At 35.5% G+C, this 19,293-nt stretch overlaps 2 protein-coding genes across 14 annotated transcripts in view; one reads left to right on the top strand and one right to left on the bottom strand.

Moving 5' to 3' along the window:
• Positions 1-8,619, top strand: part of LOC123684810 (titin) — a 147,166-nt gene extending 138,547 nt beyond the window's left edge. For 7 of the 9 annotated variants that reach the window (XM_045624264.1, XM_045624266.1, XM_045624265.1 and 4 more), the window contains 4 exons: positions 1,276-1,336; positions 3,150-3,265; positions 3,330-3,411; positions 5,472-8,619. In XM_045624264.1, the coding sequence (XP_045480220.1) occupies positions 1,276-1,336; positions 3,150-3,265; positions 3,330-3,411; positions 5,472-7,876 (2,664 nt within the window). In that variant the 3' untranslated portion in view covers positions 7,877-8,619. The remainder of the gene's footprint in view (positions 1-1,275; positions 1,337-3,149; positions 3,266-3,329; positions 3,412-5,471) is intronic. The other 2 variants (XM_045624267.1, XM_045624272.1) reach the window with 1 other exon arrangement.
• A 721-nt stretch (positions 8,620-9,340) lies between these two features.
• LOC123684813 (E3 ubiquitin-protein ligase SH3RF1) lies at positions 9,341-19,202 on the bottom strand. 5 transcript variants are annotated; one of them, XM_045624280.1, is made up of 9 exons: positions 18,245-19,202; positions 18,033-18,147; positions 17,742-17,977; positions 17,376-17,678; positions 16,713-16,986; positions 15,060-15,217; positions 13,869-13,985; positions 13,493-13,588; positions 9,341-12,003 (listed from the first exon to the last, which is right to left on the bottom strand). In XM_045624280.1, exons 1-9 carry the CDS (start codon positions 18,667-18,669, stop codon positions 11,715-11,717), a joined length of 2,013 nt encoding a protein of 670 aa, XP_045480236.1. In that variant the 5' UTR covers positions 18,670-19,202; the 3' UTR covers positions 9,341-11,714. The 5 variants fall into 5 exon arrangements, with proteins under 5 accessions (XP_045480236.1, XP_045480232.1, XP_045480235.1 ...); XM_045624276.1 differs by having other exon boundaries at positions 16,341-16,986; positions 18,245-19,201; XM_045624279.1 differs by having other exon boundaries at positions 16,566-16,986; positions 18,245-19,201.
• Positions 19,203-19,293: the final 91 nt, after the last annotated feature.

Genomic DNA, 19,293 nt, shown 5'->3' with positions numbered 1-19,293 from the left:
AAATTTTCGAACTCGTTCCACAACTCTTTGCATTTTTCTAACCGTGCCGGGATTTGGCCTGCCTTTTCTGACTCGATAGTCTTCAAAAAGGATTCAAATCGAGTTAATTGAGCTTTAACTACACCTCTGCGTTTAATTAAAACATTCAATTCCGACATTTTGTGAGAAATAATGAGAGTCTAATTTATTTAATAATTTCAACCAGTCAATGCACTGATAAATCGTACCAAAGTGAATGAGGAAGGAAAGGAAAATGTACTCACAATCCGTCCTTTTTCTGTACCTTGAATGATTATAGCTAGCTACCAATCTGCTGCTGGGTAACCAGTAATCCTATGTTTCCGTTTGTATTGTCCCCCAGGTGGAACTCCGAAATCTGCCTTGATTACGCTGTTGCGTTGCTTCTGTTGCTGTGTTCTCCCCAAATGGAACACCAAAATGCCTTGAATACGCTGAACTCTGCTACCGTTTGCACTTGTACACCTTAGCGTTGTTTTCCGATTTTACAACACTACCCGTCGAAATCTTTCGCAATGTTCACTATCCGGCTCGAAGGACCAATGGCTTTGGTTGAATCGATCAACTGTAATTCTATTAAATTGGGATAATGAAACACCGGATTTCTTAACTACTATAATGAATTTTGCTGTACAAGTTATATGTTTAAAAGGTAACAGCTACAAGCGTACTCGGGTTCTATGTGCCCCAATTTTCTGGGGATGTTAATCGTCGCCTTGGATTCTGCATACCAAAGGGCCATCCAGGTCCCTGATTGGTCCACGTCCTCATTCCTTTGTTCCTACGATGTGACTTCAGGATGACCATATGTGGCTCCTGGCGCCAAGGAAGTTCCAGTTCTATTTTTAGCCCTCGCTGATACCTGCAGGGGTTGGCTTTTCGACCTAAATGCGACTTTGTGAATATTCAACTGTCCGTAAAGTTTGTGTGAAATTCACTTGACGCAACAGTGTGCCACACTCAATCAAATTAAGTCGTTAGGACGTATTAAAGTTTTTATTTCTACTGCTTCTATTTTCGTCCTTTGTCTATCAGCAATACAATAAGTTCCTACTCCTCCTATAATTACCGATACCTCTAAAGACAAAAGCTCGACCTACAGTTTTTATATGGGTATTGAAAAAAATTAATTTTCTAAAGTTGAGCTTGCCATATTTGATGTGTCCCTCAGTAGGTTTATTTGCTTTATCTACACATATTTCTCATTTACCTCAACCCCACTTGATTCATACATTGATTTACAATTTTTTTTTTCAGGATTTGTTGATTAGTCAGATAAGGCATAGCTCTAAATTATCTTTATCAGAAAACAAACATGGTAAGTCAATTTATCGATCAGTATATCATTTGCTAACAATTTTAAAAAACACATCGATACTCTTTTTTATTCAACATTGTAGGTATTCGGTTTTCATTATGCTAAAACTGTTCCACTGTTCGATCATTACCTCTCCCTGAAAATAAAGAACTAATGATGTGTCCCACTAACGGGTCATCAAATTTAACGCTACATTGTGCATGTCGACCAACATCAGTATCCGTGAATCATCTTTGGTCATGCATCACCCAAAAAAATCTCGATTATCTTGTTTGATCTCAGCTTGATACATACATTTAGTTTCAGACTTACACCGATGTTTGGAATCATTTCGGTTCTATTCATTTTACGTTTTTCATTATTTTAATGAACTTTCAATGTAGTTGATATCAAATAAGTGATTCTATCTCCAATTTTATTATGTATCTGGTGTCCCAAATTGATTTTCTCGCGAGGGGATCTAATCCCTAATAAATTGATGGCACATTTTCCGGCTCGATTTTTGGGAGAATTAAAATGGTGAAAACCGCAATCTCATAAATTCATCTGTTTTCAAGCTATAAGACAAAATTGGAAAATGGCGTGAAATGGAAACTCATTTATTACTGGTATCATAAACATGAAACAAAAACATTTTTCAGGCTACTTTTTTAGTAGAATCCATTGGTTTAATCATTTGTTTTTTATTGCAATTAGTCTTGAAGTTATATTATAATCTTGTGTTTTTTTTAATGTAAAAAAAATTCGAAAATATATAAATTATTTATCAAACTATACTATACAAGGTGAGAACTATTATAGGGCGCTATAGGGAAATCTAGGCATTCACGGCTAGACAGCTACTTAGCTCAAGCTCAAGTAGCTTGACTTGAAATCAACACAAGTTCAAGTCAAGAAATAGGTTTTCAATGTCATATATTTATTTATTAAGTACTTGACTTAACATTGAAAAACTACTACTTGACTGGAACTTGAGTCGATTGAGTCAAGTAGCTTGAATATCAAGCCAAGCCGCGAATCCCTAGGGATATCGAGAACCTTTAGAAATACAGGGTAGCTTTAATTGCAGAAAAGTTGCGTTATTTAGGGATTAGTGTGTTGGTATTAACAGATACAAAATATCTCCAATGGTGCCCGAGATATTTCGAAAAAACTTAAAATCGATATTTTCTTTTTTCCAGTATAACTCATTTGTTTCTGGAGATAACTTCACGAAATTCGGTTTGTAGTCATAATCCAATATAGATTAATGGTGTCATCAGATTTTTTCTGTTTTCCATTGTTTCAAGCGATAAAGAAAAAAACTACGAATTCAATAATGTATCATACTCTACAAAAATGTCGAGTCTAGCTAGGCAAATTTGAACCTCATTTTTATTTTTATTTATGTAGTAGGCTGGTTCACCAAATTAATTATCTCAAAAATCGAACACGAAAATGTTACTTTCATTTTTTCTAGCTCAAGGGATTCTGAAATACCCTCACTAGAAAATCCATTTGGACTTCTCTGTTCATACCACTTTTCGTGATTTTTTAACATTTTTTCGAAAAATTGCATATTTGTGTAGAAGTTATACTTTTCTATTGGAAACAACCTTACGTACAACTAAGATAATCTCAAATAAAAACAACAAAAGGCGTTAAATACAATGATCCCTACTCAAAGGAACGGTTTGTTAGTTGATCCTCCCCATCAGTTGGGACGTCATTTAACGCTAATCTATTAATATGAAATTTTCGAAATACTTCATATAAAAACATACTTTTCTCGAGGTACCAATAAAAATATAAATTCGTTATCAATCTTCTTCAGACTTGGACCTTAACACATCAACGTCGATACCCCTTAACCACAGTGCGGCACACCATCGTGTAGCAGTCAGACCCAAGAAAACACATGGAGTGCCCAGGAGAAGAAGAGTTCAACAGGTACCTACTCCCGACATACTCAAAAAAGATTTTTATTAACTTTTATTTCTTTCTGTTTCATTAGTTACCTAACACATTGCCTACCACAATTGAAGTCAATGAAGATTCCTCCATAAGAAGTTCATCTCCTGAAGCTATTATTAAAGGTAGGTAGCCTTTTGGAGAATTCGAGAAAATTCCCTTGAAGTAGCAACATTCTTCATAATCATATTTTGCATGGCGTCATCTTGCATTCTTAGTTTAATCATCTTAAATTTGACACCAAGTGAGACAGGGACAGCAAGTAGAAGGAGCGATTCATTCAGTAATGAATTCTTCTTCCTCTTGAAATACTTTTAGGCAAAATAAAATTCAAAGGTTGTGTAATGAAAAAAATATTGTTCAGAACTCAACTCAAATAGTATATTCTAAAACAAGTTGCAGAATGGGCTCCTATTCCAACACGAATGCGAAATTCGAAAACGAGCGACGAAGGAGCGAGTTTTGGAACGCATGAGTGTTGGAATTGCCTTCTGCAACGAGTATTAGACGATATTTTCTCTATTTCAGTCAAGTTTCGTGAAATATTTTCGAAATTCAATGAAAAATTCAGATTATATATCCTAGTGACTTTTTTATTGTATCTTGGCAGTTGGTGTGACTGTTACGAAAATTGACAGATTACGGAATTTCAATATGAATCGTATGTTTCGAATTTAGATATAATTTACAATTACCCATTAAATTCGTGAATTATGCCTGACGAAATCGATTTAACACGACCAGAATTAAGAGAATTTGCAAATAATGTAGCAAATTATTCCACTGTATCCCCAAATTATATTATATTGACAATTATTGACGTTTGTCGAAATTTGATAGGATTGGAAGTCAGCATAGGCAACCACACGAAAAATATATCTGAAAACGATGCTGTAATGAGTTCATTACAGCACTGTTTTTAGAACTATAATGGACTCATTACGATACTGAAATAGAGAAAATTATATTACTGAGTGACATAGAAACCCGAACACTTGGTAAAAATATATGTTTACAATAACCTAAGTCAACTTCAGTGTTCAGAGGCAGCAAGACCGCGCAGCATTACATACTAGAAATAGTGAAGCCACATTTAATTTACCATCTTAGAATGTCTAGACGCATTCACGAATGTTTAAGACACCACAGCGCCTCAAAACATTATTAAGCAAGCATAAATTGGCATACGACCTTCCCTAATTATAGGGAAAAATAATAATTATAATAATACTGAAATAAAATAATTTTAATGGTGTTCTGGTTTCTATGTTACTTAGTATATTTCGTTCCATGAAGTCACTTTTTGAGGGCCAGGATCTCTCACCTAATGGCTCAACATTCATACTGAATTCATACATATTTATGCCTGTGGCAACAAAAAATTAAAAGATTATATGAACAGAACAAAGAAAGATAGTGCATAAAGGTTTCGTTGAAAAAAGCTACAAGAAATTGGACCAAATAATAACAAAAACTGCTCTTCTTCGTTCCCATTCAGACTGACACGTTTGACAAACAAGTAGTCTGGTCTGCGTGTTTACTAAGATGTATAGAATCCCAGGTGTTCGATTTTGTTTCAGACTTTTTGAGATATCCACCTGTTGCTTTGGTGTTCTTATTCACCAGAGTTCTGTAAGGTGGTGCTCTTCAGAAATTTTCGAAATCCCGCTATCTGTCTGGCGCCGTTTAAAAATGAAATACTGATTTTAGACTTCACAAACTTTCACAATAAATTTAGTTCCTATTGAATTTTTAATTAAATGAATGGAATATAATGACAGAGTATAGAAGATTGTGTCGAGCATAGAAGATAAAATATTTTTGTTCTATACTCAAAGGTCACGACAGCCGAGAATCGAGAGAAATGTTAAATATAAACGATGTGTGCGCCATCTGAAACAGACGCGATCCCTTGAAATCAAGTAGGTATAAATCTGAAAATCTCCTGTTTTTTATGAAAGTTTTACAGGTATAGTAGGCACACCAGGTTTTCTATGCATCTTAGTGTTTACCATCAATGACACGCATGAATATCAAACTTCTATTTCACGCATGTATACCATTTTGCGACCGCCTTTATAATGCTAAGAAAATACGGACATTGAGCATTCTCTCTTGCTTGCGAACCGCCACACATCATCATATACTAATCACTCATGTCTCTCTGCTTTCATTCTCATTTCAGACAACGCTATAGAGCTTTGTAACACGTCAGGAAATCACCATCTCCCTCTAACCGAAACCCAACTAAAAAGTTCTTCTCTTCCTCTCGGTCTAGTTGCACCAACCTCGGCGGACGCCAAACTGAACAGAAGCAGATCGAATGCGGGAAGCAAGTCACAGGACACGCTCGAGGAACCCTCCGAGAAGGAGGAGAAGGGTGACAGGTCCTTCTTCGAGCGGCTGTTCCCCAGACGCAGCGCCAAAAAGAAGAAGGCCAAGCACGACGAGAAGAAGCTGGAAGAAAAGAAGATGAAACTGGAGGAATCTTCGTCGAGAAGAGAAGAGGATAGGAGAAAAAGCGAGGAGATTTTCAAGCCCGATAAGTACGCTACTCGCGAATCACAAGCAGAAGCTAACAGTCGCCGGTACGAGACCAAGCCGTTCCCTGCGGTACGTTCTGGAGCCGCCTACCGCCAAAGGGTGGTACCGTCAGAAGTTCTAGACTCCCCGGTCGCCCCTAGGAAAGAAGAGGACGCTTTATCTACATCCCCGCTCCAAATGGAGCTGGAGAACAAACTGAAACAAAGACTGAACAGCGTTAGCTTTCCTCAAGACCAAAAGGAGGAGGAGGTTCACGAACCCAAACCTAGGTATTTCGAGAGCAAGCCCGAAGAACCCAGACACAAAATCAAACTGGCAGGGTTGTCCTCTCTCCAGCAGAAAGTATTGATCCTCAACGAGGATGAGGGAGATTTTCACAATTTCAAGTCTTTGACAGAATTCCCAACTACTTCTCAGACTGCCAACGTTCTTCTTACCAAAAGCCACAGTTTTAAGACCGCCAAACAAACCACCTCAGTGGTAACGACTACCAAAAACGTTTTCGGTGTTGAATCGAAAGAAATGTCTATTGGGAAGTCTTCTTCTTTAGACAGTATGAAAGTGCTAGAAGAACAGGTACGAAGGTCGAGTACTCAGGTGATAGCTGAAAGACATACAAGGCAACAGACGGTTGAGATCAAACGTGATGTGGTTGTGAATCAGAAGGATGATATAGATGAGGAAATTGCTAAACAGATAATGGAAACTAAGAATATTTGCGATAGCTTCCAGGACAAAAGCCACATCACCATATCAGGACCAAGCCATACTGCTGTTGTTAATGTAAAGAACAATTCTGAGTATTTTAACCTTGAAGAGTCTAAGGTTGAACCTGTCGAAAAGCCTAGCCACCTTGTATCCATAACAAAGATCAATGTACAGCCAGAATCTGAAGAGTTGTCTCCATCACTGATCACATTAGAAGGAAAACCTTCAATGGTCTCCAAGAGCCCTAAGAGGTTCTCCGAACAATTAAAATCCAAGTCTGTCTTCAACTTTGATACAGACAAGCAGCCCTTTGTCCAAAGGAAGTTCAGCCAAGATAACGTGGAAATAATAGATAAAGATGCAGAATCCCCTAAAACTCCACCATCAACAGGTCCCTTGTTCAAGAAAAACGAAAAGGCTATAAAGAAAGCATCATCAGTTACTGCAGCACCTGAGTCCCCGATTAAAGATAAGTCTATCAACTCTTTCAAGTCTTCCAGCTTAGATTCACTCGCAAGCGAGCACTTCGATAGTACGGACAAATCCTCACAGGATAGCCTTGACAATTTAGTGGACAAGTCTAGGGATAGAACTGAAAGCGTGGTGATGAGAAAGAAGTCTTCAGTCAAGGATAAGAAGGAGGAAGAGCCTGAGCTTATGAAGGTGTTTGCGAGAAGATCTCTGAAACTGAAGGAACCTGAGAATGAAAACTTAAGTCAACAACTATCTGTGATGATAAGCGAAAATTGTGATAAAACTCGCGACAGTGATAAAGAGAACCAGACAGATTCTCCTGTAAAGGAACGTAAGAAGTCGAAGGATAACTTAAAGGTCGAAATTGTTGAAGATGAGCCTCAACCCAAGAAGAAGTATGTTAGCAAATCCGATGAGGAAGATTTGCAAAAGAAACCTCTGATATTCGAGCTGGAGAAGAAGGAGAAGGAGCCGTTGATCGAGTCTAATGTCCCTCATTCAAAGCCTATACCTATCAGGCGTAACTCTCGGTCTGAAAATCATTCTCTTGAGAATGTAGAGGTCACCCTTAGAAAGCCAGCAGAGCAAAATTCGTCCTACATTAGGTGCGTTAGTGTAAACACCACGAAAAATATAGACAATTCTCAGAACATTCTGAGAAAACAGTTCATAAGTCGAAGACGGACAGACAACTGGATAACAAACATTAAAAATGAAGATACTGAAAAAGATAAAGAAGTGAAAGAAGGAGACAGTCCCAAAGAACAAACGGCTAGTGACTTGATTATAGAGCCCAAGAATTTCAATCAAAGGAAGGCTGAATGGGAGAAGAGAGCCCAGGAAGCCCAAAAAAAATCGCCCTGAGGGTATATGTCGGAATAAAAATAAGCCAGCCTTCCATTTTGTAACATTTTATAACTGCCTCAAATTCGTAACTTATCTGACACTTATTATCTTCAATTTTTTATACTTTTCTTATAAATTTTTATTCAGTTCATATACGTCTTCCTATTTAATTAATTTTTTCGTTCTGTTGCTTCAGAATATCGAATACTGTCGAGGCAATTTGAATCGAATATTTTTACATCAAATTTTTTAAGTATATGTTTTTATATTGTCTTTATGTTTCTCATTTGTATCCACATTCAATTGATGAGGAGTATTTCTATGTATTCCAACTGTATTCTTCTTGATATCAACCCTTATGATTATTAAAGGGTTCTGTTTTGGAACTTGATTGTATAACGTGTAAATATCCATATTTTTAGGACATCACTAGTTTATCAAAGATCAATGTTTTCTACATGAACTGTTGCCATGTGATGATACCGGCATTAGTAAATAAGGTTTGTAATATTTCAGATGAAATAGGTTTTAAGTGCCTTTTTAAAGAAAAAATCGTTATTGTATATATTAATAAAAACTATGAAATATTGAATTAGAAGAAAAAATCTATCGATGAATTGAGAATGCCTTGTGAGTAAAGTAAAGGGTGCTTAACAGAAAGAAAGTATTGTCTTTCAATGAGTGTATATTATAAATTGTATTATTATCTATATGTTTGTTGTCCGATACAATAAAAGATTTATATCAAATATGAAACATAACTATTCATCATTATTATAACCCATCAAAAAAATCCTGCATTTTCCTTACAGAGATATTCTTAAATTTTGTAAAAGTGAATAAAATCTAGCAAGAAATTATAATTGATTTTTTCTCAAAAATTTATCAAGTTGTTTTGTATTCATAATAAAAAGAATTATTTGGATCTTTACTGCTTTTGATTCTTTGGATGATTGAAAAAAATGAGTGTTTCTATAACAATATCTTAGACAGATTTTTCAAATTATCCTCCGTTGTTGATTGATCATATAAAAAATTGACATGCTCAATTGAGAAAAATAGTAATATTTAAAAAGGCCATCAAAATCCAATTTTCTCTAAGGTATCGCACCAGTGACGTCACTTGGAAGTATGAAATATATGAAAGCGTTAGTTTTAATCATTAATTTGAATGTTTTTTTGTGAAGATCATTTTAAGGTAAGTATTGATCTTATTTTATTCACTAGTTTTGTGTGGAAAATATGAATCTATTCACTTTCAAAATAACTAGCAAATTTCATTGTAGAAAGTGTTGAAAGTCACAGCAATACAATAGATGCTTGTGTTAACTTCGAATAGACATCATCGTAACTTCACCCAATTCAGTTAGTTGCTCATCACGTGTTATGAGATTTTTTTGAACTGTCAAATAGCCTTTTAAGAAAGACTCATCTTTGGCAATGGTTTCTGAAGAAAATTAAAAAAAAAAAAAAACAAGAAAATACCGTTTCAGATATATTTCAAACATACATGATCCCTAATAAACATGAAGCCTAATGATATTATTTAGAAAAAAATCAGTCATGTTATCTATACAATGAAGTCAACAAAAAGAAAACCGATAAAAAAATCACCACCACCACCACGAAAAATTTAAATGTCATGAATTATCTACTATGAGTAACTATAATATGAATATGATTACATCATTTACTATCTAAAATACATACTTAAAGATCATTGAACACATGGTGTGAATTCCAAAAATGCAAGATTAAGATTTACATGGCCTAACTGAAATTATTTTGACGGGATTTTCCAAACTGCTATGTCCATAAAACTCGGGTAAAAGGTGAATTTTTTCAAATATTTCCTTGGGTCCTTTGATATTTCGGACATTTAAACCTGTTATAGTGACCTAAATGATGTGTGTGGTATTTTGAATATTATTTCTCTGCATTAAACTTCAGACATTCAAATGATGTTCATTTTAGGCATCCACCTAAGCACTCCAAAATTTCTCGATAGTAACATAGAAAAGATGGAATAACTGGCTACGATGGCTCATTGTATTGTCAAAGCACAGCAGAATTAATACTTACTATAAACTAACATTCAACATATAACATGAAATTCACAGGAAACTCTTCTTGAAGGACAACAATGGAGCAGAATACGGAAAAAGAAGCAACAGAGACAATGGAAATAGGAAAGTATCAACGAAATTTTGAGTGATGTAACACTATACATTTAAATTTTTACATGGACATGGTTTCGGTGATATTATGAGACTGTTGAATTTCTTCACCATAGAGGAATATTTCGAAGGACATAATTGAAATCATACCATCAAGAATTATTAGGTGTAGCAGTTTATAAAAATCCTGTCCCACATAAAATCACTTTTATCGATAATCGATTACCTTAAATATTAATATAATTTAGTATTAAAAAATGGCAACATAGATACAAATTCAATAAATTTATCAAAACATGATTACTTGAAATTTTAAGTAACCACATTTTTGTTCACGGGAATTTTTAATTAGCGTTTGACTCACGTTTTGACTACAATGTTCTCATCGGAAACCACAGGTTACTAGCTAAATTTCAAAATCATGTGAAATATACCCCACTACCCCACTTATATGTAGTAAGAGTATTTCTAGTAGTTTGTACTATGTGAGTTTCTTTTCAACCAAAACCCATAAGAAACTTTGAAATATTCTTGAAAAAGTCAACATAAAATCATTTTTTAGAACAAAAACTGATAGTATTAGGTAATACCTCCCACAAAATTCAAGAAAAATTAATTCAGGTATTTAAAAATTAAATGTAAATTAAAGTATAAATAGAACAGACCACTAGAAATTTTATCATTGTATACAATGATGCCAATAACGTCTTATCGATAAAAGAGTTATAGCTAATAGTAGGGTAGATCAGAATTACTCAAGGGGGGTAGCACCCTTACCATTTGCATATTTTTGTAATTGAGTTAATAATCTGTAGTTTCTAAAGATGACAACCTTGTAGTCGAAACGTGCATCAAAAGCTAGTTAAAAAATCACATAGGCAAGAGTGTCGTCACTTCAGCTCTTCAAGTAAAGTACCGAGTCCATAGAGAACTCAAATTATTTCATAAAACCTGATTAATAATCAACATATAAATAAATTAAATATACAAGCATTTTCTAAAAATACTACTAACACAGAAAATCAGGAGTTTCAGATAATAATTCTACATACAGAAAAAATCAATTCAAATTATCTCAGGACCCTAAATAAGACAGATACATAAATAAAATAAATAGCAATCGTGTATCACCAACAATTCAAGAATATTATTGCACTAAGTTATATTGCCTCAATGAACAGGTTAATATCAAGAGAGGTAAATGTATCTACTTATTCCTTTAAGATGCAATTAAATGCTGCTAAGAGATTAATATCCGATATCACAAATGTTTAAATAAGGTTCTCGATACAAAGCAAATAGAGCTGATATTACAAAAATCATGAGCAATTGGTATATGCAATTATAATTATTATATAAACAGATAAATAAATCATGTTAAAAACTCAATGTAATAAACATTGGTTTAAGATAATAAATTACGCAATAACAGTATTAGTTTAATCACACATTCAATGACAAACTCACAGGCTGGCCCATAAAAAAATAAGTCCTACCACTGCAAAACGGGTAATGATAGGTTTGGATGAAGTATATCTTGCGATATTTATAGGACACCCTGTTATAATCATTTCTAGAAATGTGTAGATCAAACGATGAGTTTTGGTTCATTCTACAATATACGCACCATTCTGAATTGAAAATATCGATTAGAAAATTTTAATGACAACCTCTAAACTTCAGAAAGCCTCAACAAAGCTTGCTGGAAAAAGTCCAGTTTTGCCTGTTCTCTGTTGTGTCCCCTTATACCAGCCATCATCTCTCTTTTTGTGTACATAAATGATATCATCGATGTGTAACTCCAACTCATACTCACTGTTGGCAGGATAGGGGGTTATACAGCGATATCGCTCACGAACTGTTTGAGTGGCAGTTTTCGATCTGTTCCCAGCGTCTAAAGAGTTCGACTTTCTATGACGGTGTACCTCTGGGCTCGATGTAGAATGGGTGGATGTCGATTCCACACTTCTAGAAATCATTTGAAGTTGTTAATAATATATGAAACTAGGCTCGTCGTTTTTTTTCCACAACCAAGATGTATCTAAATGAACATAGTATTAAAAGTTCTTTTGAGCAGGCTTTTCCTAAAGTGGAGGTAGAAAAAAAAATTGTTTGTAATTTTCGAATTTTGAGCGGGGAATGATCTTGAACGATAAAGTTGGAGTCACTGATGACGAATCCATCCTCAAATTTGATTGTTGATCCGTCCGGCCGAATACATGTCAACTTTGAAACGGAAAGACCTAGAACTTGGAAATTTTCAGGGTAGTTTCGGATGCCGCGGTTGGGTTTGTTAAGGAGCAAAATCCGACTAGAGTTTCAGTAAATATTATAATTTGAATGTAGGATTTCAATTTAAAGCTCCGTGCGAAATTTCTTGTTGGTTGTGTAATCAAAACCATAGAAAATCAAGAAGAATATTGGAAAATTCGAATTTCGAGAACAAATAATCATCTCTTTGTACCTCCAGTTTAGGAACATCCTGTATAATAACACGTCTTCATTCTGATACAGGCTGTTCCTAAATTGGAGGTTCAAATGAAAATGAGTGATTCCTCGAATAATTTTAAGGAAAAAAGTCCTATAAACATGTCCTCGAGAACACTTTGTTTTAGATATAAGTTGTTTCTTGTAGTTGTACTTTTTTGTGATGATTTTATGGGTTTATTGAATTTTTACTATCATTGCTGGAAAACTACCTAAACTAATAGACATTTATCACTGCAGCTTACCACTGGGATTTTTATGATAATTTGGATTTTCCTGAGGATTTCGAGAGAACTTTCGAGACACTGTCAACTTATTTTGATATAATTTTGTATATTTAGAGCTGCTTATAGGCCTAGCCTCAGCGCCAATTTATTTATTATAATAATAATAATAATAATTGTTTGAAATTTTTTTCTCGAAATTGGTAGCAGATATGACAAACAACAAATAACCAAAAAGTTCACTTCTAAATCAACGCTTCTATTTTAATTCTTTAACAACTAACAAGGTACAGTAAAAAAGTTGTGATTAAAGATAACGGGCATTTTTCCAAAAAAAAAATCAATCAGAATTGGCATATTACGTGGCATACACTCTAAATTGTAATATTCATGTCCAATTTCAATTGAATATCTTGTGAAAGGATGATGCAATGAGAAAAAACGATAAAAAAATCAAACTTTACCACCCTGTACATAGAGGAGACTTTTTTCTTAAAATTATCCGAGGAATCTCTTATTTTCATTTGTACCTCCAATTTAGGGACATCCTGTATAGGTAACTGAGTTACATCATGCACATTTTAAAATGGAAAACAGCAAAATTTTAGAAAAACTAAATGAACCCCATTTGTACTTCACCTTTTACTAAGAAAAAAACAATTTAAATCTTATAACATAAAAAATTATCTAAAAGACATAGTAACGGGGAAGCAACACTACTTAAACATAAAACTAATATTACTCACTGAAAATTTGATGTGTGCCTGCCTGTTTTTGTATTCTTGTTGTTATGCTTTTGTTTGAATGAATTATTTTGCTTTGGAGTAGATTTACCTAAATCTCTGTGAAATTCAAATTTGGATTTGGAAAAAAAATTTATGGAACCATCTCAAACAATACAAATTAATCATTGATTTGAATGGAATAATTTAAACATTTTTGAAGAATTTTAAGAATAATTGAATCATTGGAAAAAAATTTACTGAATGGTGTTAACAAAAGATGATGTTGAAAACAATTAGAGCACAATAGTTATTAGTTGAAAAGCACACAATTATGTATTTACAAGAAAAGCGGTGTTAAGGTGTCCAAAACTTTTTACAAAAAAATCGTGCAACACACCTGTGTGAGGGTAGAACACTAGGGCGGTCTTTATGCTTTAAGCGCTGGGAAGAGGATCCCAACAAACGATGATCAGACGAGTGCACCTGAAGAAGTTGGCTGGGACAGGAGCCTGATCTGTAGGGAATGGACCATTTGTAGCACACCAAAATTATTGTTATTGTGGATTTAATAAGCGACTGCGAGAAGTCTGGCAATATAAAAGGAAAATTCCGAAGGACGAACCTAGTCAATAGAATAGAAAATTCCGAGCTTTCAAGATGTGGCCCTGTCGGTTTTTCCCTCGATGATTTGCCTACAACTGCGGTAAGCAACAGGTTTTTTGGTTGTAGATTGTTACTTACTTCAGGCTACTTCTCTCTCAACTGGATGCTATTGGAACACTCCCATATTCAATCTTGGATAGTTCCTCTAGATGTTTTAGAGTTCTTCAATCAGAAACACCATTCTTGGTCCTGGACTTTTATAATTCAGATGTAAACTTTTTCTTAACCTTTTGAACGCCAGCCATGGAAAGCTGATGGATTTTATCCTATGCACTTCTCAAGACTTCAAGACTTCTCAAGTTGTGCAATGGTTTGTAAATTGGTTCGATGTTGTATCTTTCAAGGAGTTTTCCGATTTTGTAAGTCATGAAGAGCAAACTTTCCTCCTTGAAAATTATTTCAAGAGCCTTTCCTTTCTTGTTTGTCGACCTGTCTCAATGCTAAGACAATTTCTTTCAAGCTATAACTATTGCAGAGGCAGGTTTGTCTCAGGTGATCCGTCAACCTTTTTTGTTCACAAGAGTCTTGGCTCCCCTGCTTTTGTTGTGGATGGCGATTAGAGCACTTGTGTAGATTTTTGTCTGTTTGGGTTGTTTTTCTGTAATCCCTGTTCCTAGTTAACCTTCCGACTAGACTACGGTTGCAAAGCTCAGAATTTTCTAACTGTTGAACAATCGGGTAGCAAAAGTTTTCAGCAATATAATAAAACAAACTTGTTATATTATACATGAAACTGATGAATAACCTGTCACATTTGGACTTTGTAAGGTACTTAATTCATCTTTCAAAATTGCCACAAATTTCTGGTTTAATCAGGTCAACACAGAAAGCTTATAGTTAATCAAATCCCTCGTTTTATTAGATGAACACATTTCGAGCATAAAAATTACCCTTAACTCTTCAAAGCAACAAGTTCTTTCCTTACCTTACATGAACAGGTTGGGCGGTGGATGTAAGAGATGAATCTTCGAAAACTGGATTATCCATCGAATACGAAGAGTTAGGAGGCGATTTCGGCCTCTTCATGCTGGCAAGTCTCTTCATCAGGCTCACCGTTGTGCTGCGTTCTTTTCGTTCCTTGGACTGTAGGAAAAAACTGAAAGTTTATGCATTGTTTCAGGGTGGCATCATCCGAAAATCAATTAATAATCCCTGATATTATCTGTAAGAATCATGCCTACTCAAGTTCTGGTGATCTGTCGATTAGACGTTATGATGAAAATCTAGGAAATGCTACACACAGTACGATTAAATCGTATAACTGAACCTGCATCGTTATTGGTAACATCAAGTGTAGCATTTTAAAAGTGGCACTAAATAGAGAACAAAGAGGCGTTGCTTTAATAATTCTATTATCTTTTAATCAACATATCTCTGTAGGTGAGTAGGCAGTTTTCGGAATATCCCATAATTAACAAACTCAAGGTGTAAATAAATTGTGCTGTGTATATTTACTGTTCTTCCGTTGGCATCCGTGATTATCTGCCATATTGTTCCTCAATTTGTTAGGGTTATGGTCTGTATATCACCTTGATTACTATGGTTACTGAGTTGGTGGTCCGTATATATCAAATTCCTCAAAAAGCAACAACTATTTCCACAAACTTCGGTGAGTTATCTGTCACCAGAGCAACCGTACTTTTATTCTGGTTAGGTTCGGTAATCACGCCCACTCGTCTTGGCAGTTGTAATTTCAATTTTCAGATTATTGTTCATGAACATTTTCCATGACATCTAACCCGCAAATACTTCATTATTTTAATTATGAAACTAAACCTTTCTGAGCTATTAATAACTTTTGTTTACAAATTAAAAGAGATTAACTATTTATAACCTCCAAAATTCTGTCAATGAAAAATTTTGTTGAGCAAGTTGACAAGTGTCAAGTGGTCTATATGTGGGAAGCAGGTTGCCTGAAATATTGGAAACCACTAGTAACCGCTCTGAAATTCTCGGCGATATACGGAGCATACCCTAGGTAGACAGTTGACACTTATGCAGTGATTCAATGATGCCAACACAATAACAATAAACAATTCTTATCCCACATCAATTCAAACTCCCAAAAATAAAACATTAGAAGGGTTTAAAAAGTTAAAGCAAAATCAAAAAACACGTTGCAAAATAGCAAACCAAACGTTTCAAAGAAAAAATCAAGCAGATAGCAAGTGTACAATTATTAAAACACACAACAAGAAGCACGAACCTTATCAGTATTTTTAGTAGAACTCGCAGAAGCCAAAAACTGAGCGCCGCTCGTCATAATGGCGCTTGTGCTCCGTCCCAGGGGCACAGTCACTCCCTCCTGTTGCCCGTGCCAGCTTGACGAGATGCTGGGGGCGACGGAAGGGCTGACCGCGCGCGGGGGGAGCTCGGGAGGGGCCCCCAAGCCTTTCGACAAACCGTTCTTATTGCTCCGAATTCGACTTACGGACGATTTCGACTCGATCTGTGCGGGCGTGAGGCCGTGCGCCAAAGAAACGTAGTTACCGGGGAATACCCCGCATTTCTGGGTGCGGTTAGAGGTGCCCTTGTACCACCCGTCCTGACAACGGTCCGTCACCATGTAAATACCACCCTTTTTCAGTTCCAACTCGTCCGGCTTCTGAGGCTTGTAGGGATACAGAGCGATGTACGGGGCAGGTAGCTGCACCTCTTCGTTGGTCCTTCGAGGCGACGACAGGTGAGAGTTGTCGGTGATCTCGGCAGAGAGACGATGGGAGTTGTGTTGGGGATGGGACAGCCCCGTGAAACTGTGTCTTTTCTCTTTCGAATGTGGCATTTGGTGGGATCCTGGTGTGGTCCTTTGCGGGGTGTTTGTGGCACTAGAACGACCGACAAATTCGGGTATCCTATAAAAAATTTAAGCAATTATTAAAATATACCAATAACTTTCGGTTTTGTTGCTCTAAAGATAAAGGATAAGAGACACAATAACAATTTTAATAAACCATTTGACAGATTAGTCTCAAATTATTCAGTGATTTTATTGAGCACATGAGAAGAGGATATTTTCAAATAACATAAATATGATGTCACTTGTAAATATAAAAGATCAAGTGACATATGCAAGCGTGAGTTACCATTATTCTTTTGTGATTATTTCGAAGTGAATAGTAAACTCATTTGAAGTATTTCATTGAAAACATTTATAATGTTTTTACTTTTTTTCATTATTTAATAACTTTCGTTTCAAATCAATGTATACCCTTTTAAAAAGGTGTAATCTATATGTACTCACTGTATGAAGTTCCTGCTGGGCGTTCCTTGAGGCCTAGAAGGGGGCGACGCCGGTGAAGAAGGGGCAGTACTCGAGCTTGAAGACGTATTGCTTGATGAAACGTTGGGGGTAGTTGTCGAGGAACTTCCTGAACTTATTGTTGAGCTAGAATCTGAGGTTGGCAGTGCTTTTGGTGTGGCTGCTGGTGGGTTACCTTTGGACTGTGGCACTACATTTTTTGAATGATTGGTAGGTATAAGAGGAGTACCAGTTTCTTCAGCCGTCGGGGTGGGAGGTGCAACTTTGGATGGTCCAGGTTGAACGCTGAAATTGACAAATATTTAGATATTTATCGAGCGAACTCTAATTCTAAAACAACTAACTTACTTTATAGACAGTTTCATAAGAGACCTTGCCAAGTTATTTAATTCTACAAAGGCAAGAGGAAAAATTCCAATCTTTCCGTCTAACTTCCCTTCGGCCCAATTTTCATCAACCCTTCGTATAACATGGATTATATCTCCTTTTTTGAAGACTAAACAACCTTCTTCTTCATCATTTGTCATCCGAAAATCATAGAGAGCTTTACACTGTGGTAAATGGCTTGGTACTGGGGTGATAATCTAAAGACAAAGTTAGATTAGGTTACAACTAACACAAATATCATCTGTCAAATACCTGGACATAACTCAATGGAAATACTCCTTGTAAACCATTGCATTCTCCATAATACCAGTTGTTATCAATTCTTCGTTTCAGTATAATTGTGTCTCCTCTTTTGAATGTTAAATCCCTAAAAATATAATAATAGTAAAATTCTTCTTTGTACTTTCTTCTTGCAAACATTTCATCTCATAGTAAATTTTTGATTGAAATAGAAACAGCCTTACCCCATTTCTCTTGGTGCATAATCATATAGAGCCTTTGCATAGGGTTGGTGATTGACATGAGCAGCATTCAATTTATTGGGTGAGATAATATGCTCAGGGGTGTTATTCGCAGGTGGTTGTACAGCTTGGTGCAACAAATTTGGTTGAACCTGGCCAGATCGGCAGTTTCTTTGTTTTAGCGAATTTGGAGCATTTTTCATACCTTCTAATATTCTCATCAAGAGAACATTAGGTGGTAAATCATCTACCTTTATCGTTACCAATATCCGACATTCTGGACATCGTAAATCTTTGTGTTTTAAAACAATTTCTTCCAAACACTTTTTACAGAATGTATGCTGACAAGGAAGTACTTTACTGGAAGTATCTAACCGTTCCAAGCATACAGAACACTCGAGTAAATCGTTTAATGTTCCTTCATCCATATTTGGTCATAAGTGTTCAACAATTTTAAATAGTGAAAATACAATACTGCGATCATTGAGACACACTGAAGAAAGAATTCACTTCACCTCAGATTCCAGGAAGTACATCATCTACGTGTGCCGAACGAAATATTCTCTGAACATTCCGATGAAAAACTAAAAATAGTGACCTCTCGCAACCAACAACTCCATAACTCCCCCAAATCAATCGTCTAGTGATTAATTCAAAGTTCACTCTAAAGCTTACACCACTTCCGGTGATTATTGAATAGACAAACTACTCATCGTTTAATCATGCATGCCCCAACTAATAATTATTAACGCAATCAATCATATTAGGTGATGGTAGCTGATAAAACTCGCTCTCCACTCAACTGGAGTTGTTCAAATTTTTGTTAATAGAAGAAAAATAGTAATTAATTGATAAGAATGAATCACTACTCAATATTTTTAGTATAAATAAGGGTAACAAAAATACAAAAAAAATTTACTTCACACTGACACGATTGACAGCGACATATTGTCAGAGAGAAGGCATAAAAAATTGAGATAACTATGCTCCTAGAACGAGTCTGAACAAAAAACTGGGAATTTTTCCAAATTATTTTCAATTTGTTTGTTATC

This window comes from Harmonia axyridis, chromosome 7 (genome assembly GCF_914767665.1).
Source record: "Harmonia axyridis chromosome 7, icHarAxyr1.1, whole genome shotgun sequence".
NCBI classification, from domain to species: domain Eukaryota; kingdom Metazoa; phylum Arthropoda; class Insecta; order Coleoptera; family Coccinellidae; genus Harmonia; species Harmonia axyridis.
The sequence above is the reverse complement of the archived record's forward strand: the minus strand, read 5'-3'. Positions and strand labels throughout refer to the sequence as shown.